Below are 25220 nucleotides of genomic sequence, written 5' to 3' on the forward strand. Positions count from 1 at the left end.
GGGACGTGTGAGGGGGCCGACTCAAGGCCCAAATTACACACACCGATATACTTACAAGGGGCTGCCGTGACCTGTTCCCGCTCCTTCTTTATTCGTTTTCGAGTCATCTTGCTCTTTTTCTACGAGTGCCTCGGTGTGTTTCACCTTTTTTTGTGTCTTGTCACTCTTTCTCTTCCCCCCTCCCTCCCGCGACGATTGTGGGCACTGCAGCGCGGCATCAGGGTCCAGTACCCACACACGCTCTGTGGGGTCGCCAACAGGCGGCGCAGGCTGCCCTCGGAGACGACGGACGGAGTCTTCCGTGTCAGCGGGCAGCTCAGTGCGGAAGAGACCTGCGGTCGTGGCCAGGGCTCTACTAGGTCACTACAAATCGTGTGGGCGATTCGGCAAGTATACGCATCCACCTACTGCTTTTTTTTCTGCTTTCGCTGCGTTGCGGTGATGTCGAGCGTAATCCTGGACTGCACGTGTGCCTTGCGCGGTGGGATGGCAATGGGCTGAACGACGCCAGGCAGTGTTCGTCGGCCCGGCTGCTGGACATGGCCGTGGTGCAACTGAGGTAGGAGAAGTGTGGTTGTGTTTGAGTATATTTTCGCGCTTGTCTGTGGTTGGATGATACGTTGAGAAGGATTCCGTTGCGCCTTTTTTGCCCCAGACATTTGCGTGCCTTGTGAGCGTCGTGCCGCCGTGGGTGATGTTGCTGTCTGTAAAGCCGCTTTGTGACTTTTACTGCGGCTTTTCTGACCGGCGTACATGATTCATCGTTGACAACCTCCTTCCCACGCGCATCCCTGTTGGTGTGGGTGGATGTTGATCTTCTTTTGTTTGAGCCCTCGTCTTTATTTTGTTTTTTTTTTCACCTGTCTTCCCTCCTCCTCACCACTCCCGTCGAAATGTCCTTTAGCGTTTCGCGTGTGCTTGTGTGTATGTGTGTCTGTGTCTGTGTTTCATTCTTGGTTTTGTGTGTACTCCCTCATTTTTTTATTTGTCTCTGCCCTCCCCCCTCTCGTCTTCCTTCCTTCTTCCGCTGTCTCTTTCTATTCTTGTCGCTTTCCTCTGTTGCTCTTTTCTTTTCCTTCCCTCATGTTTTGTTTCTTTTCCACCCCACCCTACCTCACATCCTACACCCCCTCTTGCTCCCTCCCCATTCCGCCGGAGCTCCCATCAGACACAAGCTCCTTTCATCGGCACTCCATCTCCATCCTCTCTCTCTCGCTTTCTTTGCGTAATGTACGCTTCGGGCCTCCTGCTTCCCTTTATTGTGGACCTTTACCACCTTCTGTTTTCCTGGGCATCCTCTCGGGTGAATGAGTTGCTTTTGCATGTGTATGGTGTATGTGGGTGTTTTTGTGGGTGTCTGGATCTCTCCTCCCCCCCCCCCTTCGTGCTGTTGTGTGCTTTCGATGTTGTTGGGGTTTTCGATGGCTGTGTGCGCGTGGGCGCTCCGTTTGGTCTTTTCGATGTTCTCTCCCTTTTTACACGATAAATCTGCCCGCTTTTCCCTCCTCCTTTCTGGCCCAGTTGCTGGCGCCGTAAGTACGGCACCGAGGGGTGTCGAAGCCCCTCCAAGAACGAAAGACATCTGAAAGCCTCATCAGTAGTCTCATGCTCTGTATCCTTTCTATGTTTTGCTGTTGTTCTCTATCATCCTCATGTCTAGTATGCCCTGCACTGTAGCCTTCTACCAGCTTCACCCTCTTGGTGTGTATAACGAGGTAGAGCGTGAGTGCCGTGACGCCGAAAGACGTGCATCGAAGACCCCTCGACGCCACTGCTCTTACTCTCCTTCGAGCACCACACCGTTCGCACAGCAGCAATGGAGCTTATCCCTCCCAGGAAAGCGGTGCTGTCCTTCTCCCATGTCCTCTTTGTGTGTGCGTGCGTGTGTGGAGGATTGTCCATCTTGTGATGGTGTGAGGCGGTGGGAACGTAGCACGATTCTCAGATGCCCCTGCCCGCTCTTTCTCTCATTGATGAGGGAGATGAAATGAGCCTTTCCATCGCGCTCATACGACAGCCACACACGACTTCCTTCTCCCCCCTGCTCCCTCCCCCCTTCTCGCGCTTTCGCTTTCACCAACACCACCATCGCCGCTTTTTTCAATCCCCATTTCGTTGACGGGAGGTGGCGTCGGAGGCGACACAAGCGGACACTGTCTTTGTTCACTTCTCGCCGGCTCCGCACTGCGTCAGCATCCTCTTCCCACCCCCCCCCCCACACGCACACACGTACACCGTGATGACTGCAAGAGTGCTGGGCAAAAACACACCGCAAATGCGGGCGAGAATGACCATCCTGTTGTCATGGATGGGGCCAATGACTGTGGCCGCTTCCGTGGCCTACGCGTATGCCGCCAACCACCCCTCTGCGGCACAGCTGGAAAGCGGCTCTGCCTACCCGTTCCCTCTCACCACGCTCAGGTACTGCGGGCTTCTATTCCTCGTCTACGCATCAGGCACGATGCCGCGCAATCCGTTCTTCCCCAGTTTTGTGTTCCGTAGCAACATCTTTCCTCTGCTGTACAAGATGTACTGCAGCTACACCATCGGCTATCGTGTTCTCCGCCCCTTCATGCACAAGCCGGTCGCCTACCCGCACTCGGACTACCGCATCGGGATTCGCTGCATTGACGCCGGCAGTCCGCTGCGGCTGAAGCCAGTCACCACTGGCACCGCTCCGTTTCTCACCAGGTTCTACGCGCGCGCCGGCGGTGTCGTAGATGCAGCGCTGTGGACAGGATCGGTCGTGCGTGGTGTTGCCGTTGTACCGATCCCCATCTTCGGTGACAACTATGCCTACCTTATCGTGTCGATGCAAACGCACAAGGTCGCCGCGGTCGACCCGGCGGATCCGGAGACGGTGCTGCGCATCATGGAATCCCTGCGCGCTCAGCTGCGAGTACCGCTGCAGCTGACGGAGGTGCTCACGACCCACAAGCACTGGGACCACGCAGGCGGCAATGAGTTGCTGGCAACGCTTTCGAAAAAAGAGGTGCCAGTGCCGCCGCACGAGGAGGTCGGTGTCGACTGCGCACCGAATATGCCCCTGCTTCATCCCAAGCTACGCTTTATCGGCTCTGAGGAAGACGCGCCTCTGTGCTGCGACGTCCTCGTCAGCGACGCGTCGCCCGTGTTCGAGATCATGGGCGGTGCGGCAAAGGTGCAGGCGATGGCTGCCCCCGGCCACACGAAGGGATCCTTGGTTTTTGTGGTAGGCTCAGCAGAGGAAGGCGTCCTTACCGCGACCCCGGCCCGCGTCGCCGTCTTCACAGGCGATAGCCTCTTCTGCGGCGGGTGTGGCGCACCGTTCGAGACGGTCTCAGTAGCCCAGATCATGAAGGCGCGTGCGACGTTTCTGGAGGACCCGCGCATGCGGACGCAGCCCGGCACCGGGCAGGAGGTGGCCGAAGAGGACGTCCTTCTTTATGTTGGGCACGAGTACACGGAACGGTTGTTGGCGGAAGTGGTCACACTGATGACGCGCGTCACGACGAGGAGCCGCACCCCCAGCGACCCGCGTGGCAAGGAGTACTTGCGTGCGGTCGCTGATGCGCTGGACGGGGTGAAGATGCTGCGCACGGAGTCTGATGGACTCACGGATGCGGCGCGCATGGGGTGCGAGGCGGATAGGCAGAAGCCGCAAGTCCTCCTTCCGTCGTGCACCGTGCCGTCGTCGCTGGCGGTGGAGAAGGTGGTGAACCCGCTCTTGACGGTCGATGACGAGGTGCTTACCGCGCTGAAGGAAGCAGAGAAGCACGGCCCGATGGACTCGAACGAGGTGGAGCGGGCGATCTACTGCTCTGACCGTCGTCGCCTCCCTGCTTCGGCGACGTAGGCAAGGCGCCCAAGCCGCAGCAGCCGAGCCGGTGTGCTACCACCCGCTTACTTGGCTCATTCACGCTGGCGATTTTTCATATCCGTTCGCCCCATTACCTTTCCTTGCCGACTGCCGTGTTGGTAGTGGTGTTTGTCTAGCGAAGGCGCGCATGTGGGCGGGAATGAAGGCCCGCTCGCGCGCCGGCGGACTGTCTTGATTCTCGTTCCTTTGGGTGCAGCCGACACTGGGAAGGCGACCCCTCGACCTCTCACTCAATGTGCCGGGGTGATGGAGTCAAACGCCAACGCACAAGGTGCACCACACGCAATCCAGTGGCCGCACCGCTTCTTTCTTCCCTGCTGCGTATGGCTCCTTATTCTTGGGTGGGGTTGGATGCTTGTGGTGCCCTCGTCTTTGCTTTCTGGTTTGCCTACGCCGTGCCCTTTGGGTGTGTGTGTGTGTATGGCGTGTCATTGTGCTTTACCCGGCATTCATTTAACAGTATCGCATGGTGCATTCTGGAAGGAAGGGAGCATGAATTACGAAAAGGCGCGAATGTGCAGCTGCGTCAGCGGCCCGCAGAGGGGGTCTTATCGGGCATGCAGCATGAAAAGTGAAGGAAAAGGGACGCGTGCGCCGGGCTCGTTCGATGGGCCGTTCCTCGGTGCAGCAATCGTCGATGGACAGCATGAATGAGCCAGATGAGGCCGGTTATGCCAGCACGAGGTGGCGCTGCTCCTTCCCTTGTCTATCATCTCGCAATGAGTACACATCGCTATGCTTGTGTGTACATGTATTCGCGGTCGAGCACGGCTGTCGCTTCGCACACGGCTGCTGTGCAATACGGCAACGGCCCGTTCTCACCCTAAGTATTGCTTCCGCCGCCGCCGCCGCCGCCACCACCACCACCTCCACTCCACTCGCTCTCAATTCTCTCTCCTTCTTTTGTTCGTTTTGTGGGGGGCCTGCCCTACATCTACGCTAGCCCTTCTACCCCCCCCCGCCCGACCCCCTCCACCGGCGGTGCATTGCTGGCCATACAAAGCCCCCCTGCCACTCGCGTATCTATCGCTTATCTTCTTTGCGGCGAGGTACAACTGCTGCCTCAGCACGTGCGTCTTGTGCATCTCAGCACCTCCATTGTGCGCGCTTTTTCGGGGCTCGCTCTCCTCTTTTTCATCTGAACGAATCGGGAGTGCCCACGCATCGCTGCCTCGACGCCGTCTTCCACGCCAGCATAGGCATACGTGCGCGCAGTCACGAGCACCAAAAGCGGGTGGGGAATGGCGGCGCCGTTTCTGCCCGAGGCGGAGAGCACCGCTGCGCCAGCGGCCCTCCGCTCCAACGCACCGGACGAGGTGGAGGTGCTGCCCATTGGCAGTGGGGGCGAGGTGGGCCGCTCGTGTGTGGTGGTGCGATACAAGGGGCGCGGCGTCATGCTTGACTGCGGCAACCACCCGGCCAAAAGCGGTCTTGACTCCTTGCCCTTCTTTGACAGCATCAAGTGCGACGAGATCGATGTGGTGCTCATCACGCACTTCCACCTCGACCACTGCGGGGCATTGCCGTACTTCTGCAATCAGACGTCCTTCAAGGGCCGCATCTTCATGACCAGCGCCACCAAGGCCTTCTACAAGATGGTCATGAACGACTTCCTGCGCATCGGCGCCGGGGCCAGCGACCTTGTCACGAGCGAGTGGCTGCAGAGCACAATCGATCGCATTGAGACCGTCGAGTACCACGAAGAGGTCACCGTGAACGGCATCTCCTTCCAGCCCTTCAATGCCGGCCACGTGCTTGGAGCAGCCATGTTCATGGTCGACATTGCCGGCATGCGTGCCCTGTACACAGGCGACTTCTCCCGAGTGCCGGACCGCCACCTGCTGGGGGCAGAGGTGCCACCGTACTCACCAGACATCCTGATTGCGGAGAGTACAAACGGCATCCGCGAGCTCGAGTCCCGCGAGGAGCGCGAGCACCTCTTCACGAGCAGTGTGCACGACGTCGTACGCCGCGGCGGTCGCTGTCTAGTGCCCGTCTTTGCCCTAGGCCGCGCGCAGGAACTGCTCCTCATTCTCGAGGAGTTCTGGGATGCGCACAAGGAGCTGCAGAACATTCCCATCTACTACGCCTCGTCGCTGGCCCAGCGGTGCATGAAACTTTACCAAACCTTCGTCAGCGCCATGAACGACCGTGTGAAGCAGCAGCATGCCAATCACCACAACCCCTTCGTCTTCAAGTACATCCACTCGCTTATGGACACAAAGTCCTTCGAGGACAACGGTCCGTGCGTGGTGCTGGCCTCCCCCGGTATGCTTCAGTCGGGCATCTCGCTGGAGCTATTTGAGCGTTGGTGCGGCGACCGGCGCAACGGCATCATCATGGCCGGCTACTGCGTCGACGGCACCATTGCAAAGGATGTGCTCGCGAAGCCGAAGGAGGTGGCGAAGCCGGACGGCAAAGTGCTACCGTTGCGCATGAGCACCATTGAGGCCGTCTCCTTCTCCGCCCACTCGGACGGTCGGCAGACGCGCGACTTCATTCAAAGCCTTACCAAGGTGAAGCACACAATCCTTGTGCACGGCAACCCAGGCGCCATGGGGCAGCTCAAGAGCAAGCTTCTTCAGGACTTCCGGGACCGCAACATGTCCGTCTACACTACCATGAACCAAGAGTCAATCCGTATTCCGTTCGTGCAGGAGCGCACCGCGAAGGTGATGGGCAAGCTGGCAAACATGAGCCTGCGGGAGGGCGAGTTTGTGAGCGGCGTGATGCTCGTGTCCGGCCAGTACCAGTACAGCATCGTCCACCCCGACGACGTCCCGGTGTTCACCGATCTGAGCGTGAACCGTATTCAGCAGGCCATGGTCCTTCCTCTGCCGCGTCACCGCTCGCCGCTGGAGGTGCTGCAGGTGCTTCAGCGGTACTTTGCGCAGAGCAAACTGTTCGAGGAGGTGGTGCCGCGCCCGTCCAGCCACGAGGAAGCGGCAGAGGCCCATCAAGCAGCCGCCGAGCGCGGCGAGGCCCGCGACCCCGACTCGACCCTGCTGTTCGTCTCCAAAGATGTCACTGTCGATGTGCAGAAGAGCTCGCAGGCGCAGACGACGCTCACCATCACGTGGTACAGCAGCCACTACAACGACCTCCTCGCCGACGTCACGTGCATCGCGCTCGCCAAGCTTGCCGAGGAGCCGCATGAGGCGGAGGCGGAGGACGTGCTTGTGCCTGCCGACGTCTCCGGCCAGGACCGTATCTTCCGTGTCAAGTGCTTCCACTACATGATCTCGCAGTTCTATCCGTCCGTCAAGACGAACTTGTCGTCGGGTAGCTGCAGCGTCAGCCTTGCGGATGGTCAGGTAGCAAACATCGTGGACTGCATCGAGGTCTACTTGGAACGCAGTGCTGGCAAGAAGGACGTCGACTACGACGCGCCAGAGGTTCAGAAGCTGAAGCAGATTCTGAAGCGCATCTACCTGACGTTGTTCCCCATTCCAGCGGACAACGGCTGGTGCGACTGCGGCATGATTCACGGCGAAGAACCCGTGGCGGAGTAACGGTGGCCTCGGCGCCCGCCACCTTCCCCCTCCCCTCCTCTCCCCCCCCTCTCACCGTCCTTGTCGCGGCTTTCCACGGCGCCGCATCGTTGCTACTCGTTGCTCGCCAGCATACCGGTGAATGTACAAGCTGAGGAAGGCGTGCGCATGAGAGACGCCCTACTATGTCCCCTTTGTTCCTTCTCTTTTGCTCGTCTCCGCGTCTCTCTTTTCGGACAACGCGGAGGCAAAACCTCACAGTGCGTCGTATTTTGGGGTCCAGTACTCCCCTCTTCCCCATTCTTTCTGGGAAAAAGCCTGGCATCCTCTTCCCCTTATCCCTCTGCCAAGTGCCGAGCCACTTCGGGCGATGGCAGGGCTAGGCCTTGGACGGCCCTGCTTTGCAGCAGCCTGAGCCAGTGAACACGTCTGCGCCATCTATAGGATGGGCAGAGTATCACCGTGTCTCGAACGTACCCCACACCCCCGGCCCTCACACTGTCCCACTGGCGGGTGAGCCTGAAAGCCACCCCGAGGAGGGTTGCGCCAGGTGTGGCGCCCGGCATGATGGGGGAGCGGCTGTGAAACGACCTGCTCAGCGGATGGTAGGTGGAGTTTGAGGCAGGGTCCGTGCTTTCAGATTGGCTGCACCGGCATTTCTGCAATGCTCAGCTACCACCTCTGCGCGCCATCGCGATGTGTCCTTACGGCAAAGGGGTGGGGCTGAGCTCATGCCGTATGAAAGCGATTTGAACACGTCGAAAGACGGGAAAGGGGGGAAAAAAAACGACGGTGTTTCCTCACGAATGTGTGAAATGATTCGTGCAGTGTGGGCGTGGGCATGTTGTTTCCTGTTGTCTTGGTTATTTGTTGAGCGTCCATAACGCTCCATCGTGCGCCTCCACGCAATGTCGGCGGTGATACGCTTAAATGGCTTGTGTGTGTTTCGGTGAAAGAAGAATGAAGAGAAGCACGCGTGTAAGATATCCGCGGCGCGCATCAGGATGAATAGGGGGCATGTCGACTGAGTAAAACCCGAAGAGATAGAACAAGGCGGCCCACTCTGCATGGCATGCCGGCTGTTTCTCTGCGTGTTCCTCCTCTCTTCAGCCTCCGGCCCGCACGCATGCGCGCGGGAGCCGGTTTTGCCGCTGTAGAGGTGTTGCAGTTACTTTTTGTCTGCCATAGTCGTTTTCAAATAGGGCCGAGGCCTGCCCGCTGGTGCCTGAAGCCTTTCTTGCTCCCAATCCTGTGTACGTCTCACATGCCACAAGGTTTTTCTGGGCGTTGCTGTGGCCCTGCCCCACGCACCGGTAACGCGGCCTGACCTTCTAGACTTCTCCCTCTCGCTTTTCCTTGCTCCTCATCTGTAAATGAGCGACCTCTCGCCCACCACACCAGCAGTACAAGCTGCAAAGCCGTGCGGCGCCTCTTGTCGGCGGGGGCTCATCTAAGCACATGCGCTTCAGAAAGTCACGAACTAAACTCGCACGTGCGCGCACCTGACCTGTCTCCTTTCGTTGCTTCTCCGTTGTGTAATGGAAAGCGTACGGTCAAACTGCGCTGGAACCCTCACAAGTCTGTATCCCTCACTCTCCTTGGCTGTCTGCTTTACCTGCGACACGCTCTTCTCTCGTCATCACTCTTTTCCCTTCACGCCACTTACATGTTGATGCGCGCGTGTGTGCGTGGCTGCGAGTGTGTTTATCTTTGCAGTGTCCATTTCCAGTGGTGTGATGAACCATGTTTCTCTCCCTCTCATGGGGCTACCTCGCCACTGGTCAGCGTTTTGGAGTAACGCTGGAAGTACGATGATGTATGTGATGGATGCTCGCTTCCGGGCAATTTTTGTTTTGCGAGGAAGAGTGATGATAAGTATGTGTTTGTCCTGGTGCATCGCTGCATGTCACTCTGTGCACCGGCCTATGCCGCCTTCCCTTCGTTGTTGACCCTCTGCCTCTTTTTCTCTCGTCCGACTCCTGCTTTCCTCTGGACATGTTGTGCGTGAGGGAAGCGACGTGGAGCTTGGGTGTTTGATTGGGTATATGTGTGTGTGTGTGTGTGTGTGTGTATGCGTGTTACATGGGGTCTGTATTTGATCTGCAACGGTTTACGTGGCGCGCACGGTTCCTCGAGTGTAGCCGCGAATACAGCAAGCCTCCTGGAGTTTCCCTTGGTATCCGAGTCTCTGCTATACGGTTCTGGCTGACGCCTGGCACCCGCAGAAAACCGCGTAAAAGCTGCCTCGTGAGAAGCATGGCATGGAGCGTTTCCTCCGGACTCTCTCTTTTGATAGCCCTCGCTGCGGACTGTGAGCTTTTGTGGCCAGGACACAACGGCATGTAAAATGCACCTGCTCCTTGAGGGATGCCGTTGCCAGGGGGAGGGACCGAGGTTCTCAAGGGCATAACCCTTCTAACTCAACACCATGGCTTAAAACCCGTGCAACCTATGTCCTTTTGCTATCTGTCTTTTCTGAACCGCCACACACACGAACATCATTTGCGGCTTCACTGTTGCCGTCCACACGCCTACGCACGGGCACACCCATGCACCTGTCTTATTGATTTCCCACTCACATCGTACCCCATCAGTCAGCAGTGCGCTCCCCGCCTCCTCCCCCTCCCCCGCCAGCCCCCACTTTCTTCGCAGCCGCAGAGGCACCAAGCCAAATCGGAACGAAAGACGGTTTACTCTTATTTCGCGTCTCAAATCGTCCTCAGTGGGTCTTTTGTGTGTGCGTGTGTGTGCGTGTGTGTGCGTGCTTGTCCCTCTTTCCCTCTACCGCGTTCTTGCGACTTAAACAGGAGGGGGGCCGTATCACCTCTCTCCTCCCCGCCCCGCCGCGCCCCGGTGTGTTGCCGGCGTTTTTTTTCCATTCCTGTTCTTTTTTTTTGGTTTTGTACCTCTTGTCTGCGCCATATTTTTGCTCGTTGTGGGCGCGTTGCGCTAACGAAGAAGACAAGCAAAACAAACTTCGGATAAAGCAGCACGAAACAAAAAAGGAGACGCCTTTCCGTGTCTGCGGGGGTGACTGCCCGTCTTGTTGCGTTGGTCTGTCGTCACATTTATTTTTTCCCCGTTGGCGTTTACTTGTACCTCCCCTCCCTTACACCCTTGACTCTAACAACAGCATTTTTTGTGTGTTTCATTTATTTATTTATTTTTTGGTGTGTTTGTTTTTGTCTCTTGCTCCATCTACTTACCCTTTCGTCCCACTGTGTCAACTGCGCACTCTTCATCTCTACGAACCTCGCCCACATATAGGTACTCCTCTTCGCTGTTTCTGCTGTCACCGTGACAGCATCCGCCGCATCATGAAGGTGGAGAATAGCAAGATGGGGGTGAAGCGAGAGCAGAGCCACTCCAATGAGGATGAAGAAATCAACGAGGAGGACCTGAACTGGTGGGAGCAGGAAAACCTCCGTATCGCCATGAAGGGCGAGCGTCGCTGGGAGACGCTGGCCCACAACGGCGTCCTTTTTCCACCCGAGTACGAGCCCCACGGCATCCCCATCTTCTACGACGGACGCGAGTTCAAGATGACGCCGGAGGAGGAAGAGGTGGCGACGATGTTCGCCGTGATGAAGGAGCACGACTACTACCGTATGGAGGTGTTCCGGCGCAACTTCTTCGAAAGCTGGCGCGAGATCCTGGACAAGCGCCAGCACCCCATCCGTCGCCTGGAGCTCTGCGACTTCGAGCCCATTTATCAGTGGCACCTCGTCCAGCGGGAAAAGAAGCTCAGCCGGACGAAAGAAGAAAAGAAGGCCATCAAGGAGAAGCAGGACGCGGAGGCAGAACCGTACCGATACTGCGTGTGGGACGGGCGTCGCGAGCAGGTGGCAAATTTCCGCGTTGAGCCGCCGGGACTGTTCCGCGGGCGCGGCAAGCACCCGCTAATGGGCAAGCTGAAGGTGCGCGTGCAGCCGGAGGACATTACAATCAATATTGGCGAGACGGCTGAGGTGCCGGTGCCGCCTGCGGGGCACAAATGGGCTGCTGTGCAGCACGACCACACCGTGACGTGGCTTGCCATGTGGCGCGACAGCGTGGCTGGAAACATGAAGTACGTCATGCTCGCCCCGTCTTCCAGTGTCAAGGGACAGTCCGACATGGTGAAGTTCGAGAAGGCACGCAAGCTCAAAGACAAAGTGGATGACATTCGCGCATCCTACATGGAGGATTTCAAGTCCAATGATTTGCACGTGGCGCAGCGGGCCGTCGCCATGTACTTTATTGACCGCCTCGCCCTCCGCGTTGGTAATGAGAAGGGCGAGGACGAGGCGGATACGGTGGGTTGCTGCTCGCTGCGTGTGGAGCACATCCAGCTCATGCCGGACAACATCGTGCGGTTCGACTTCCTGGGCAAGGACTCGATCCGCTACCAGAACGATGTGGCGGTGCTGCCGGAGGTGTACGCGCTACTGCAGCGTTTCACTCGTCGTAAGTCGCCGGGCACGGACATCTTTGACCAGCTCAACCCCACGCAGCTGAATGACCACCTCAAGTCCTTCATGGACGGCCTCTCTGCCAAGGTGTTCCGTACCTACAATGCCTCCATCACCCTCGATCGGTGGTTCAAAGAAAAGCCGGTCGACCCCAAATGGTCCACCGCGGACAAGCTGGCCTACTTCAACAAGGCGAACACCGAGGTGGCCATTCTGTGCAACCATCAGAAGTCCGTCTCGAAGAACTTCAAGTTGCAGATGATGCAGCTGACCACCAAGTCCGAGTACACCCGCAAGACGATTGAGCTCCTGGAGAAGGCGGAGGTGACCGCCAAGAAGAAGTCGGTCGAGGAGGCTGCGAAGGAGTTTCTGGAGGAGCAGGACCGCATGCAGCGCGAGTGGCTGGAGAGCTACGGCACGGAGGAGCAGAAGAAGGAGTTCGAGGAGATCGTGGCAAAGCGTGCGGCGCCGCGCGTGCGGTCTGAGAAGAAGAAATCCACGTCGGGCGCCAAGAAGGCCGAGTCCGCATCTGGCAAGAAGAGGGCCGCCAAAAAGAAGAAGTCTGCCAAGAAGGGTGGAAAGGTGTTGAGCAAGAAGGCAGCAAGCAAGTCGTCCAAGAAGGCGCCAAAGAAGTTGAAGGAGGAGGACGAGGACGACGTGCCGCTCGTGAGCGTGGCAGCCAAGACGAAGAAGACGGCTGGCGTCAAGCGGCAGCGCGCCAACAAGGTGGTCAGTGACGACGATGATGTGCCTCTTGCAGCTTTGAGGGTGTAGGTACGAGTACTGCACCGCGTAAGACAAGGAAAAGGGAGCGAAGAAGCACGCCTACACTCGCCAACCCGGAGGGATGAGTGCGGTGCTGTGTTGAGTGTGTTGCATTTCGGTGTCTTTTATATGGTCGTGTGTGTATAACGTCGTCGATGCTCTCAGCGGTTTACTCCCGTGTGCACATTCACAAGTGACTCCGTTCGTCTGTCGGTGTTGGAGTGCGTATGGTCGTTGTGGCGGTGGTTCTCTGGATCCGCATGCGTTTGTGCTTGCTTATTGTGTGTGTGTGTGTGTGTAGAGGTGTGTCTGCTTCATCTGATCCCCTGTGCCCCGCCCCTCCCCCGGCCTCTAGGCCCCTGTCCCTCTTGTGTTCTCGTTCGCGCCCCCTTGTGTGTTAGGCGGGCTCTCAACCTCTGAAGTTCGGACTCGGCTGTCGCGTGCCCTACTGGTTGTGTGTGTGCGTGTACGTGTGTGTATGTGCTTGCTAGCGCGTGCGCGAATCACCCAGTCTCTTGTTAGCTGCCACCAGCCACTACTCACGGAAAAGTGGGCCAAACGAAAGTGAGGCACAGCATGTAGGGGCGTCCCCTTGTAGACGCGCGCGTCGCCTGGTTGGTACCGTTGCAAACCGTTGCACATATGGAGGTTCTGAACGTCATCGTTTTTTTTTTGGTGGTGTGGGGAGCCTCGCATGCGTCTCTGGGTATCTATAAGTGTCTCCGTTTGTTTTCCTCCTCCACTGTTCGACGTTTTGCTGTTGTCTACCTGCGCACAGCGTATACTTGTGTGCGCCCGCCTCTTTACTTATCCTCGCCGTCACCGCTGCCACGATGCGAGGGCGTGTCGCGGAGAAGAGAGGGGGAGGGCCAATGTCGACCATCTCAATAGAGTAAGGCGAGCGAAGGACAAAGCCATACACGTTCTCCAGGGCCGCTACTTTGCGTCACCATGTACATTGCCAGGAGGAGTACCTGAACACGTGGGTGGACAAGACGTCCGCCGTGGCGCTACCTGGAACACGTCGCTGCCAGTGCGGCGGATATGGTGAGTGGGAAGAAGAAGCCTTGAAACTCCGAGCCTACCGACTCCTCACGTTTGTTTTACGAATGCCCGCTATCCCTCCCCCCTCCCCCTCCGTTCCGTCGTCTTGACGTCTCCGTGAATTCCTTCGCCCTCTCTTGAAGTTGCAGCCCGGTGAATGAGTCTACCCTGGTGTGGCGCCGGCGCTGCCTATCCAAGGCACGAAAGACCGCAGTCCCATACACACGCACACGCAAACCCGTTCAGACAAGCGCGTCACCGCAGAGCCGCTTTGCTGGGCCGCGGCATGCGTGTGTGGTGATGGTTTGCTTTCTGTGTGTATGTGTGTGTGCGTGTGCTGCTTGTGCCACTTCTTATTCTCCTCACGTTGGCTCTCATAGAAACGGTGGTGGTGACCAAAACTGCAGCGTACCTCTGCGCTCCCGCGCCTCCTCACATAGAGATAGACAGGAAACGGCACTGCCAACGTGGTGAGGTAGTTTTGCGAGCTGCAGTCGCGCTTCTACCTCCGCCCTCGCAGTTCGCCGCCGTTTTTTTTTTCGGGGGGGGGGAGTGGTGGTGTTGCCGACGTTGTTTTTGTTCCCCTCTTTCATTGCGGCCGTTGGTGTGGCGGTATCCATGTCGAGTGTGACGCTGTCCTCCGCAGTGCGGGCGAACCCGCGCCTCGTTAGCTCGTCGTTGGACAAGATGACCTGCAACGCACAGGGAATCACCGTGGTGGACATTTACCCCTCTGTGTTGTCGGCCCTGACGGCGAAGGGTGCACCTGTAAGCGTCGCCGAGAGTGTTCGCGTGTTTGTGCAAGCTGCCCGGTGCAGCCGTCGCGCGCAGCGCCTGAGCACCGAGGACAATGGGGACCGTGTCCAGCATAGGCCGGCCGCCTCCCCTGGCCCTGCCGTCACCACTGGTGTGCGCAGCAGCAACTCGCCGGTCGAGAAAGAGAAATCGGCAGCCAACGAGGACTCCTACTTGAATTGCTTCAATGTGGGTATTGCCATGAGTCTGCACACGGTGCTGCTCTCGCGCAACCGCATCTCGAGCTTGCTCGGCATAGTGCAGTTCAGGCACTGCGTTTGTCTGTCACTGCTGGGCAACCGCATTCGCACCATCGAGGATTGCGAGCCACTCGCCATGCTGCCTGATTTGCAATATCTTTCCCTGGAGTACAACCCGGTGACACGGCTACCGCACTACCGCGCGCATCTACTTCGAATCTGCTCGTGGCCGCAAGAGTTGTCCCCCAGCACCTGCCGTCTGCGCAAACTAGACAGCGCTGCCGTCACCACGGCAGAGTTGAAACACGCCGCGTTGTGTCTTCTGCGGGAATCGGCGCTGCTGCCGGAGCTGCTCTACCGCATGCAGCTCCTGGCATTTCTGGTGGACATCGAAAACCGTCAGCGGCTGCACCGCGAACTTCGTCTGCGCGGTCACGTCTTGCATGACTTGGGCGAACAGGCAAGTGTGGAGCTGCTGCTGGAACGAGGGGTGGCGCACGCGCTGTCCCGGGTCGGGGTTGCAGGGGCGGCGCACATGGCTCGCCAGCTTGTGCGCGATCATCGTCGCCTGTGCGCGACCTCGCCTTCTCCGAGCGAGAACAGCAGTGCGCATCTGGCCCGAGCACAGGCACCACACGCGCACACGCACACAGGCGTCACAGAGGAGAAAGGCGTGTGTGAGGCTGTTGACGAGAAAAGTGGCAGGGCAGCCGACGTCAGGACCACCAGAGTCACGAACTTCGCATCTGATACGATAGACCCGAGCGAGATTGCGAGCGTCAGCACCGTCTCCTCCTGCTCACTGCTTTCAAGCACCTCATCCAGTGGCGCGAGTGTGCTGCAGTCGCTGTCGCATCTGCTTGCAAGCAAAGAGCTGGACTGGAGTCGGAGGTCCTTGCGCCGCGCCGACGCCACGGAGGCTGCTGCTACGTGCAAGGCTTGGTCGAAGGACGCGTTCCGACAGACGATCGTCTCTCTTGATATCCGCCTGTGCACACTGCTCCTGCGTATCTCGAGCGTTTCGGGGCAGACGCTGACGTCCCATGATGTCGACCGCCTGTGTGGGGTGTGGCTGCATGCCGTCTCGCATTGTACGCCGGCGGAGGCCGCAGAGGTGAACGCGACGGGGCCGCGGCGACTGGTTGTCGAGTTCGGAGCCGTAGCGACGGAGCGCAAGAGTACCAAGAGAAGAGGTGCTTTGGAGGGACAGGTAGCGATGAAACAACGGGAAGCCAGCCTTAGTACAGTAGTCACCGGTCGCACACCAATGGGCACGGTCGCACCGGTGGAAACGAGCATTAAGGACGCTCTTGAAAAGGAGTCGCGGTCTCTCTCCAGCACCTCACCGTCACCGCCGCAGCTGGAGCACCGCGACGCGCACGACGTGACGAGGGACTGCACACAGATATCCATGACGTCGCTCTCCTCGGACGCTGCATTGCTGCCGCGGGATGCGGTTCCGCTGCCCACCACTCGCTCTCGAGCAGACCCAACGCAGCCATCGATGCCCAACCGTGAGACTACTGGAAGCACGGACGCACGGGCTGCACTTCACGCTATCGCGCAAGACTCGGCCTCTTTGAAGGCATCCGCTCGCGCCGAAACTATTTACGCATTTGAGGCGCTAGCGCGCGGACGTTGCAAGCGACGCGCTTTTCAGCAGTGGTGTTCAGCGCTGCGACAGCGCTGGCAAACACGCATCGCGACCGCCTACATTCGCGAAAAGGTCAGCGACGGCGCGGCTGCGAACATTCGGAGTCCATCCTGGGGTGGCCTTCTTGCCCAGGTGACCTACGTTGAGCGCAAGCGCGGCTTCTTCACTGTTTGGCGTCGGCGAGCGCAGCTGCACCGCGACTGCCGCACTCAGCGGCTCCGTAGAGTGTGGAACCTGTTGCGCGAGAAAGCGGCAGCATCGTCCATCCTTCGTGTGCGGTGCGAGCAGGCATCTGCGCTGGTCGCGCAGCACATGCGGGACGCGGCGTTTCGTACATGGAAGTCCAAGGCGGAAAAGCGGGCAAGCGAGCGGTGCACGGCGGCTCGGCGCCGCATCTTTGCTGAGGAGCCGCACAGTACAGACGCCTTCCTCGCACTAGCATCCCTCACGCCAGTAATGGCGCACCTGGCCGCCCGCACACCGTCACCGCGCATTACGGTGCTGCGCCGCACCTTGGCAGACGCACTAACGCCTCGCAGAAAAACCTGCACCACAGCCGTGGAAGCACCATCCGTCACCTCGGTGCCTGATGAGGTTCTCTCGGACACACCTGCAGCAGCGGCAGCAAGCCCGGCCATCATGTCTGTTTGGCGTCACGTGGCGGCCCTCGAGAGACGCGCATGCTCACCTCACGCTTCAGCGTCCGTGAGCGATAAAGAAGTGCAACACGGCCGCTATGTATGCAGCTCCTCAGACGAAGAGGCGGGGCTTTCCGCTGTGGGTGCGTCACCAACTCCTGGGGTCAGCGTCTCGAGCGATACCGCTACGCCGTTCGTCGGGGTTACCTCCCCGGAGTGGGTGCAGCAGCCACAACCGCTCTGCGGCGCCGCGAGGGCCGGAGCACTGCTCAGTGGCCCCAGCGGTGAGCTTTCGCCGCCGCCTGCAATGCGCATGCTTTTTTCGCCCGAGCCGAGGGGCCAGAACGCTGGGCTGAGTGGATGCAGCCACACCGTCGACGCCGCCACAGTGCAGCCGCGGGCTTTGCAGCCGTCTCCAGCGCAGCTTCCACTCGCACGGGCACATGCTAGATCATCCGCAGTTGTGCTGGTACCTCCAGTAAAGTCGACTTCTTACAGATTCTATGGCTCTTCAAAGCCAAGCCGTCTTCCGTCCACCGCCGCTGCCCGTCGAGCGATTGTGCAGTCATCGTCTACGACCGAAGTGGAAGCTGCGCCGGGCGACGTGGACTCGCCGTACCCTGCTGCCGATGTCGAGGCGTTGGTGGAGCGGGCGAGGCAGCTTGAGATCGATCGTGACCACCTCATAGAAACGTTGCGGAGCCTTCATCTCTCTCAGCAGAAGCATTGCACACAAGAAAGGCCGCAGCCACTGCATGCAGCCTCCACAGCAGACTCTGTATTACTGCCCTCCTCGGCGCCGCCGGCGCCCTCCTTCACCGTTGCCGAGCAGCTGGAAGGGCGGTGCGCCTCTCTGGAGAAGGAGGTGCATCGGCTGGAGAAGTTTGTGGTTGCGCTACAAGACGAGCGACACCAGCTTCTGGATAATATGAAACGTAGTATGTTTCGTTACAGAGCATGATGCGCAACGCCGAAGAAGTGAAAAGCAGCGGAATCAAGGGCAATACCGTCCGCGCGCAGCTGTGGGATAATAGGGTGTGCGGCGCTGCGCACGGCCTCCGTGCTCGACTGTATCATGTGTCGTTATCTGTTTTGCGTTCACCTGAGCCTCGTCTCTGTCTCTCTCTCGCCCCCTCTCCCTCTTTGAAAGGTGCTGCGTGTGCCGTCATATGGGCGGGAGAGACGCGTTGGCCATGGCGGGTGGGCACGGGGCCGCGGCCGCCGTGGTCGCACGCACTTCAGCCGAGGGCTCCTAAACCGCACAAGACGGGAAACGAAAAAACAAGGAAAAAGGGGGAAAGGCCTCCTCCGCCCCCCCCCTCCTCCTCCTCCTCATCCTGCCTCCCTCTTTGATGCGCAGCCCCTTTAGTTGTGGTTTTGTTTTTTAGCGATGTCGCTCTCTCTCTCTCTCTTCTCGCCTCCCCTCTCTCTCTCACGCACCGTTCACACATACACACACACGTCCGTCCGTGGAACAAAGAGAAAAAAGCAGGTCGAAGGGGAAGGGTCTGCACAAACACCGCTCGCCATCGTGAATTTTATGCACTGTGTCAAGGGCGCGTAGGCGCAGTAGCGACAGATAATGTTTGGCGGTGGTGAGGAGTACTTCCAGGACCCCCCGGAGATCGATCGGGACACGCTTGGTCGCTACGCCACCTTCTGCGCTCGCCTACGCGCCATTGAGAAACCTGGCAAAAGGACCATCACCGAAGCCGCCACTCTGGCGCGCGAAGTCGGCGACACCCTCCTTGACTACGAGCTCGTCGTCGGTGCACTCTTCCGACATATCAAGACGTGGACAGGCCAGAAGCAACTCGCGTGCTGGTATATACTTGACAAGCTGTGTAAGGAGGACCGTGACAAGTACGGCTACACTGCCGGCAAGTACATACTAGAGGTCGGACGAGACCACATCCCTTACGAGGATGCTGATCTCGCCGGCAAGTACGAGAGCCTCGTGGAGCACTGGGAAAATGTTTTTCCGCGTCATGTCGTCGATGCGCTGTGGATCGCCAAAAAGGAGCGCCTTTGGGCCGTCGACCACCCGACCGAGGTGAAGCAGCAGCAGCAGGCGGAAGAGGAGGAGTGGGCGCGCGAGGAGGAGGTGATGCAGGACGAAGACGGCCTTAACGACTTTGGCCAGCCATGCATCGACTACCTGCAGGGACACTGCAGCTGGGGCGACAGCTGTCGTCTGTACCACCCGCCCGGTGAGGAGGGCTCGCTGCCAGCAGAGTGCCGGATGGGGGACTGGAAGTGCTCGGCATGCGGCGTCATCAATCGGCACTTTCGACGTCGGTGCTCCAACTGCGTGCGTGAGAAGCCGCAGTACAAGAAAGGGCGCGTACCGTCAGCGGAGGATAAGCTGCTCTGCACGCCAGACCCGGCAGTGACGGCCGCCTTTCATCAGCAGTTTGGTTACAACCCGTACATGCCAGCGGAGGCGGTAGCGCACTTCAAGCTGCGCCTAGAGGGTGTGTCGGCGGAGGAGTACCGCAAGGAGCGCGCGGCAGCGTACCGCGTGCGCATTCTCGGCAAGGCTCCCACTAACCCCGTCGAGGAGCGTTGCAAGGCGACGAAGCACTTCCCCGACATCGACATGGAGCCAGACGAGGAGTACGAGGTGGGCACGGACGGGCTCGTGGCGAAGCGGCAGCGCACCGAGAGCCTCGTGCCCGCGAACGCCTCGCCCAATAGCGCTATCGCGCTTCTCGCGCAGCTCGTCATGGAACGTGGCATTTTGGACCCGACCGTCCCGCAAATTTTCGGCGAGCTTTCCCGGTACATCCGCCAGGCTGCTGGTGACCCAGCAATGGAGCTCAACGAAACTCAGGCGGAGGTGCTGCTGTCTGCTTGCAAGCTGGGCTTCACCGCGTGGAATGCGAACAAAGGCGCCGTTCCTTCCGTCGCCACTTTCTTCAAGGCAGTTCGGCATAATGAAAGTAAGCTGGGGCTCTCCAGTGAGCAGGCGGAGCAGCTGGAGTCCATGGCCAGCATGTTCTTGGCGTGAGAAACGCGAAGAAAACCAAAGAGGAAGTCCATCTTGTGTGTGTGTGTGTGTGTTACAAGTCTCCTTTTGCGCTTGTTTTGCGTCACCGCGAGAACACGCGCATACAGACACGCACACACACACACACACACATCACTACCCGGTTGAAGCCAGGCAGGAAGGTGAAAGGGTGTGTGCGCGGTATCGTCTCGTCGGCACGCCCTCGTGGCGTCGCTTTCTTGTGTGTGTGCGTGTGTGTTGAGCAGTGCTGTGCGCGGAACATGGAGGAATGTCAGTTGCCTGTTTGACGTACGCATATGAAAGGAAAAAAAAAACTAAGAGAACAAGACGGTGTGGCGGCACTCATGAATTCTCTCACCTCTGCGTAGATGTATAGAGTGGTACCATTTTCTTTTCTGTGCGCGTTTGCGTGTATCAAGGGAGGCGAATCCATATGCGACTTTGCCGCTGTTGTTCGCCGGCATTCATTGACTGTCCGCAGCCCCCACAAGGTGCGAGTATGATCCCCTCGTCGCAGTTCAACTTGTTTTATTTTTTTACGAGCAATGACGGGCTTGTCTCTCTCGCGCGCGCCGCTTCTCCCTCTCCCTCTCCCGCCTCCTGTTTTTGGTTTCCGCCCCTCATGTCACCATGCAGAGGAAACAACCAGGTGAAAAGGGGAACAATAATTAGAAGGGCGCCGCTTGGCATCTACACAGCAAACTACCGCCAGCATCACCACATCAGGTAGCCATCACATCTTGCTAGCGAGACACACGCACACACATATATACATATACGCATACATGCATGCGCACACACGTTACTCAGCGGTCTTGTTGCCCCTCTCCCCTCTTTGCTCGGGCTCACCCACACATCTCTGCATACGAGCGAGCACGCCGAGCGCACCTCCCGTGCAGCGCTGCTTCCACCCCGCCTCCTGTCTGTGACTCGAGTCTGACCCTCCTCCTTTTTGCCGGCACACAACGCAAAGCACGAGCGCTTGGGTCGACGGTGCTGTGCGCGTTGATCACTGCCGTCGTACGTCGCATCTTTTCTTTATTCGTACCATCGCACTCGCTGCGTGTATCTCGCCTACGTGAAGGGAAGTCAGTTCTCCTTCTGTTCACTGCCGCCGTTGCCGAAGCCTCGTTGAGCGCCTCATCACTTTTCTGTGTTTTTCTCCTTCGTCTCTCTCCCTTGTCCCGTGAAGTCGATGACCTCTGTAATCCTCGTGAACCCCATCGCCTTTGGGCCAAATCCGAAGACGAAGGACAACGCCCTGATTCAGTCCATGCACGTCGGCAACGCGAAGGCTGACATGGATCGCTCGCAGGTCTGCGCGCTTGTAACCGAACTAGAGTCCTTCTTCAAGGTGAGCTGCGGCGTCCGCACCGTCGTCGTTCACCAATCCCGCGAGCCGAAACTGTGCCGGGTGACGCTGGAGGAGCGCGGTGAGAGTGTCTGTGTCGCGGACAGCCTCTCCGTCCACAATGTCGTCGACGGCAACGGCGTCATTCAGCGCCATCTTGTTGTCTTTTACCCAATGAATCCGTTCCGCCAAGGTGAGCTGGCCCGCAAGCAGCTTGTCAACCACATCACCAAGGCAGCGGAGGAGAATGCCGCGATCGAGCTGATTGATCTGCGGCCTTTTGAGGAGGAGGGCAAATACCTGGAGGGGTCGGGCTCTCTCATCTTTTCGCCCGGCGGCAGGTACGTGTACACGGCCGTTTCTCAGCGTAGCCATCCCGATGTGTTGGAGGCGCTGTGCCGGCCAGAAAACCTGAACATTCCTCCTGAAAATCGCTTTCTTCTGCGCTGCAAGAACGCGATACCGCACACGAACTTGCTGGGGTGGTGCGGCACGGGTATCTGCGCCTGGGCCATCAGCAGCCTTGTCTTCGATGTGGAGGAGGAGGAGGTGGCCTTCTACGACCACCTGTCCGCCGTCTACTCCTGCGTCCTGGAACTGAGTGAGGCGGAGGTGGAGAAGTTTGCGGCGAGTGCGCTGGAGGTGCCTGTGCAGCCACAGAGTGGGAGCGCAGGCAACGCGCACTACGTTTTGGTAATCTCAGAAACGGCCCTGGCGGGACTCACTTCCAAGAACCGTGAGCTGCTCATAGACTGGTACGGCGAAGAGAACGTGCACACCTTCTACGGCGAAGTCCTCGAGCGCCGCTGCGGTACCTCGCTGCCTTCCTGCATTGCTGCCTCCTACACACTGGGGTCTCGGCCGCCTTTGCCATCGCAGCCGTCCACAATTGAGTTGCTGCGGCTCGGTGCCAATAGCTGAGGCGGCGTGGTGCTCTGATGGATGCAAACGCCCCTTCACATCCCTCGACGCTCCAGCGCGTTCTTTTTCGTTGTGCATGTGTCGGTGGTTTCCCTTTTCCCACGTATTAGCACGTCCCTCTGTGCGTTTTCTGTTAGCGTGTCTGCGCCCACCCATCTCTTACGCACACACGCTCGCATGCACCCCACCCCCGCCCCCTCCTCCTCGGCTTTGTCCATACCGCTGCCGTCTGGTGCCACGCGCCTGCTGCTGAAAGGCCTAGCTACGGTGATGTGTGTGTGTGTGTGTGTGTGTGTGTTGGAGAGAGGGACGATATTGGAAGTGGGCGGGGCATTAGAGGTGTGAGAGCACAGAATCCGCAGCGTGAAATGGGCTCTGCGGCCTCCTGGAAGATCTTTTCTTATTTCTTTTTTGGTTTTCAAAGATAAGAAATGGCGAACGAAAGGAAAAACGCTGGTGCTCGTGAACCACTCAAAGTGACGCGCACTGCTGTGTACCTCAGGATGGGTCGAACTTGTTGCCCGCCACACGCCGACGCACGAGCACGTTGCGGGATACCACGCGCCATAATTTGGCACCGGTGCACCCTTGATGAAAGCAATGAGGTACACAGGGACGCCCAACCACGCCCTCTCTTAGGCGTACCCGCAAATTCTTTCCCCTCACTAGACGAAACCTCTCACCTCCCGTGTTGAAGATGCGCTCATTCAAGGTTTGCTTGTTCAGTTTCGCATTTGCATGCCCCTGCTGTCGTGGTGTAGTGCGCCGTGTTCGAGCCGTGCGTGGCCACCTCGTTGTCGTCTCCCCCCCCCCTCCACCTTCCCTCTTACTGTTGCTCTCACAGCCTCTCGCGGTCCTGGCACTGGATACACACACAGTGGAGATGGCGGAGGGTGAAGAGAAGAACGGTTGATCGTGTGACGGTTCGTTTCACCAGGCGCACGTGTGGGTGGTCGCCCTCTTTTGCTTGTATCCATCCTGCAGACAGCACAAACGCCTTCGCACAGGCGCACACACGCGCGAAAGAGAGTAAGGTCTGTCAGGATGATGAAGCAAAAAAAAAAACGGAAATACACGGCTCGTATGAAAAGGAAGAAAATGCGTCTCTCTGCTTGTAATGTGCGGACGGTCGCTGGGGGCGGCATTCTCCCTCCTCTTCTCTGTTGTGTGCATGAACGTGCACGTTTAGAATGATTATCGTGCTTCGGTGGTCACCCGTTGCATGTGCTTGGGTGCAGCACGTTACTCGCTTCTCGCTCTCGTTACACCTCCCTCCCCCTCCCTATTTTTTTTGTTCCCCTCTTTTTCGTCGTGTTGTGCCTTTATGTGGTTGCCATCTCGATTCCTCTTTTCCTTGTCATGTTTCTCCTCCGCTCGCGTGGTCGTCTCGGAGAGACAGCTTCCCACCTTACAGCGTCCCCCACGCACATCTCTTTTCTCCTTTGGTTCCCTTCACTGTCCGTAGAGGCGCATGGGAAGGTCGAGTTGCCGCGCTGCAAGATTGGCAACAACGGAAAAAACTGAAGTGCAGAGGCGACTAGTGGCCACCCCCCCCCCACAAAAAAAAAGATCGAACGCCGGAAAGGGAAAGGAATGTCATACGCCAGTTACTACCAGAGGGGGGGTGGCGAAGTGCCTTCGCGTATGCCTCTGTACACCACTTCCGTAGTTTTTTGTTGTTGGTCGGTAGGTCTGCCCTCGTATGCTCTTTGCTGGCCCTGTCTGTGTTTCGCCAGCTTCATGTCGTCTTTTGCGCTTGCAGCGCTCTCGATAACGAGAAGAAAAAGAGAAACAAGGACGAAGAAAGCGTCGCGAAAGTGGCGGGGTGCTATGGTAAAGAAGACGGCACAGCCTCTCCCTAGCAGGCCCTCCTTGCTGGGAGGGGCCACGAGCGAGAGTTGCCGGAGCCACTCAATCGGGTCCTGTTCGCTCGTGCCCTTCTGGGGACTGCTGTTTCGTCTCTAGACGAGCAGCTGAAGGTGATGGAGGGAATCGCAATGCGTGCGAAGTTATCCTCGCCTCCTTTTCGGAGTGCATATAAGCTATATATATATATATATATATATATGTGTGTGTGTGTGTGTGTGTGTCGGGGACGTCCTCTGCAAGGCAGCACCTCTCCCTTCAACGCTCTCTACTCCTCCCTCCTCTCTCCCCTCAATCCTTTTCTGCAATGCGGTCACACAATCATTATACTGATATATATATATATATAGTAATACGGGCTTCGATAATACATCGCACACGAAGGTGAGATAGCAGAAGCACAAATCACATCCCCGCCACCTCTGCTCCCTTCCTCAGGAGCGATGCCTACACAAGAAGAGCCTCCACAGCAGACCCGTTTGCTCTTGCGTCGCACGCTGAGCACCCGATTTCCCCTTATTCTTGGTGAGATGCGGCTGCCCAGTATGGCCCCTAGTCCGAGCATTCCCTATGATGTGCTGCTTCGCCGCTACGTGGACCTGCGCGACGCGGCCCGAGATCTGATCTCTGCCGACCCGAGGCAGTCGCTCAATGTGCACGACACCTATCTGCGTCTCTGTCAAGCCCATGGCTACCCGCTAGACAATCACTACCTGGGGTACCTCGCTCGATACGCCACGGTGCAAGCCGCTATTACGAGCGGCTCAGCCCGAGATGTGGTGGACAAGGTGCGTCATCTCGATTTTCTTCCCACCTATGTTGGCAAGCTCGCGTGGATGCCCATCTTCGTTACCCTCTCCGACTGCGTTCTCCTTCACTCTTTGTCACTGTCGGGCCAGCAGCTGGACAGTGATTTAGTGCTTCTCCTTGCCCACAGCCTCCCTCCTCTCGTGCAACTTGCCTGCCTGGACGTATCTGGCAATCCGATCGGCTGCACCGGTGTGCAGGCTCTCATACGGCTCGTGAAGTCCTCTCCCTCTCTGACGCAGTGCAACATACACGGCTCTGCATCGATTGCACCTCTGACAAGGCGGCTCGAGGCCGCATTGGCTCGCAATCAAGAGCGCACATCTCCGACAGCGGTGGCGAGCCAGTGATGGTGCCGGCAATGTCAG

The 25220-nt window shown here is 58.4% G+C and overlaps 7 protein-coding genes across 7 annotated transcripts; all 7 read left to right on the forward strand.

Moving 5' to 3' along the window:
* Window positions 1-2287: 2287 nt before the first annotated feature.
* LDBPK_343200 (hypothetical protein, conserved) lies at window positions 2288-3835 on the forward strand (the record flags this gene model as incomplete). Its single annotated transcript, XM_003864431.1, has 1 exon — window positions 2288-3835. One exon carries the CDS (start codon window positions 2288-2290, stop codon window positions 3833-3835), a length of 1548 nt encoding a protein of 515 aa, XP_003864479.1.
* Window positions 3836-5100: 1265 nt separating this feature from the next.
* On the forward strand, window positions 5101-7371 carry LDBPK_343210 (cleavage and polyadenylation specificity factor, putative; the record flags this gene model as incomplete). Its single annotated transcript, XM_003864432.1, has 1 exon — window positions 5101-7371. One exon carries the CDS (start codon window positions 5101-5103, stop codon window positions 7369-7371), a length of 2271 nt encoding a protein of 756 aa, XP_003864480.1.
* A 3296-nt stretch (window positions 7372-10667) lies between these two features.
* Window positions 10668-12575, forward strand: LDBPK_343220 (DNA topoisomerase IB, large subunit; the record flags this gene model as incomplete). Its single annotated transcript, XM_003864433.1, has 1 exon — window positions 10668-12575. The coding sequence occupies one exon, from the start codon at window positions 10668-10670 to the stop codon at window positions 12573-12575; it is 1908 nt and encodes a 635-aa protein (XP_003864481.1).
* Window positions 12576-14228: 1653 nt separating this feature from the next.
* LDBPK_343230 (hypothetical protein, conserved) lies at window positions 14229-17858 on the forward strand (the record flags this gene model as incomplete). Its single annotated transcript, XM_003864434.1, has 1 exon — window positions 14229-17858. One exon carries the CDS (start codon window positions 14229-14231, stop codon window positions 17856-17858), a length of 3630 nt encoding a protein of 1209 aa, XP_003864482.1.
* Window positions 17859-18479: 621 nt separating this feature from the next.
* LDBPK_343240 (hypothetical protein, conserved) lies at window positions 18480-19907 on the forward strand (the record flags this gene model as incomplete). The annotated part of the gene is made up of 1 exon (XM_003864435.1): window positions 18480-19907. The coding sequence occupies one exon, from the start codon at window positions 18480-18482 to the stop codon at window positions 19905-19907; it is 1428 nt and encodes a 475-aa protein (XP_003864483.1).
* A 1195-nt stretch (window positions 19908-21102) lies between these two features.
* Window positions 21103-22179, forward strand: LDBPK_343250 (hypothetical protein, conserved; the record flags this gene model as incomplete). Its single annotated transcript, XM_003864436.1, has 1 exon — window positions 21103-22179. The coding sequence occupies one exon, from the start codon at window positions 21103-21105 to the stop codon at window positions 22177-22179; it is 1077 nt and encodes a 358-aa protein (XP_003864484.1).
* Window positions 22180-24488: 2309 nt separating this feature from the next.
* LDBPK_343260 (hypothetical protein, conserved) lies at window positions 24489-25202 on the forward strand (the record flags this gene model as incomplete). Its single annotated transcript, XM_003864437.1, has 1 exon — window positions 24489-25202. The coding sequence occupies one exon, from the start codon at window positions 24489-24491 to the stop codon at window positions 25200-25202; it is 714 nt and encodes a 237-aa protein (XP_003864485.1).
* Between the last annotated feature and the right edge of the window lie 18 nt (window positions 25203-25220).

The sequence above is a fragment of the Leishmania donovani genome, chromosome 34 (genome assembly GCF_000227135.1).
Source record: "Leishmania donovani BPK282A1 complete genome, chromosome 34".
Classification (NCBI taxonomy): domain Eukaryota; phylum Euglenozoa; class Kinetoplastea; order Trypanosomatida; family Trypanosomatidae; genus Leishmania; species Leishmania donovani.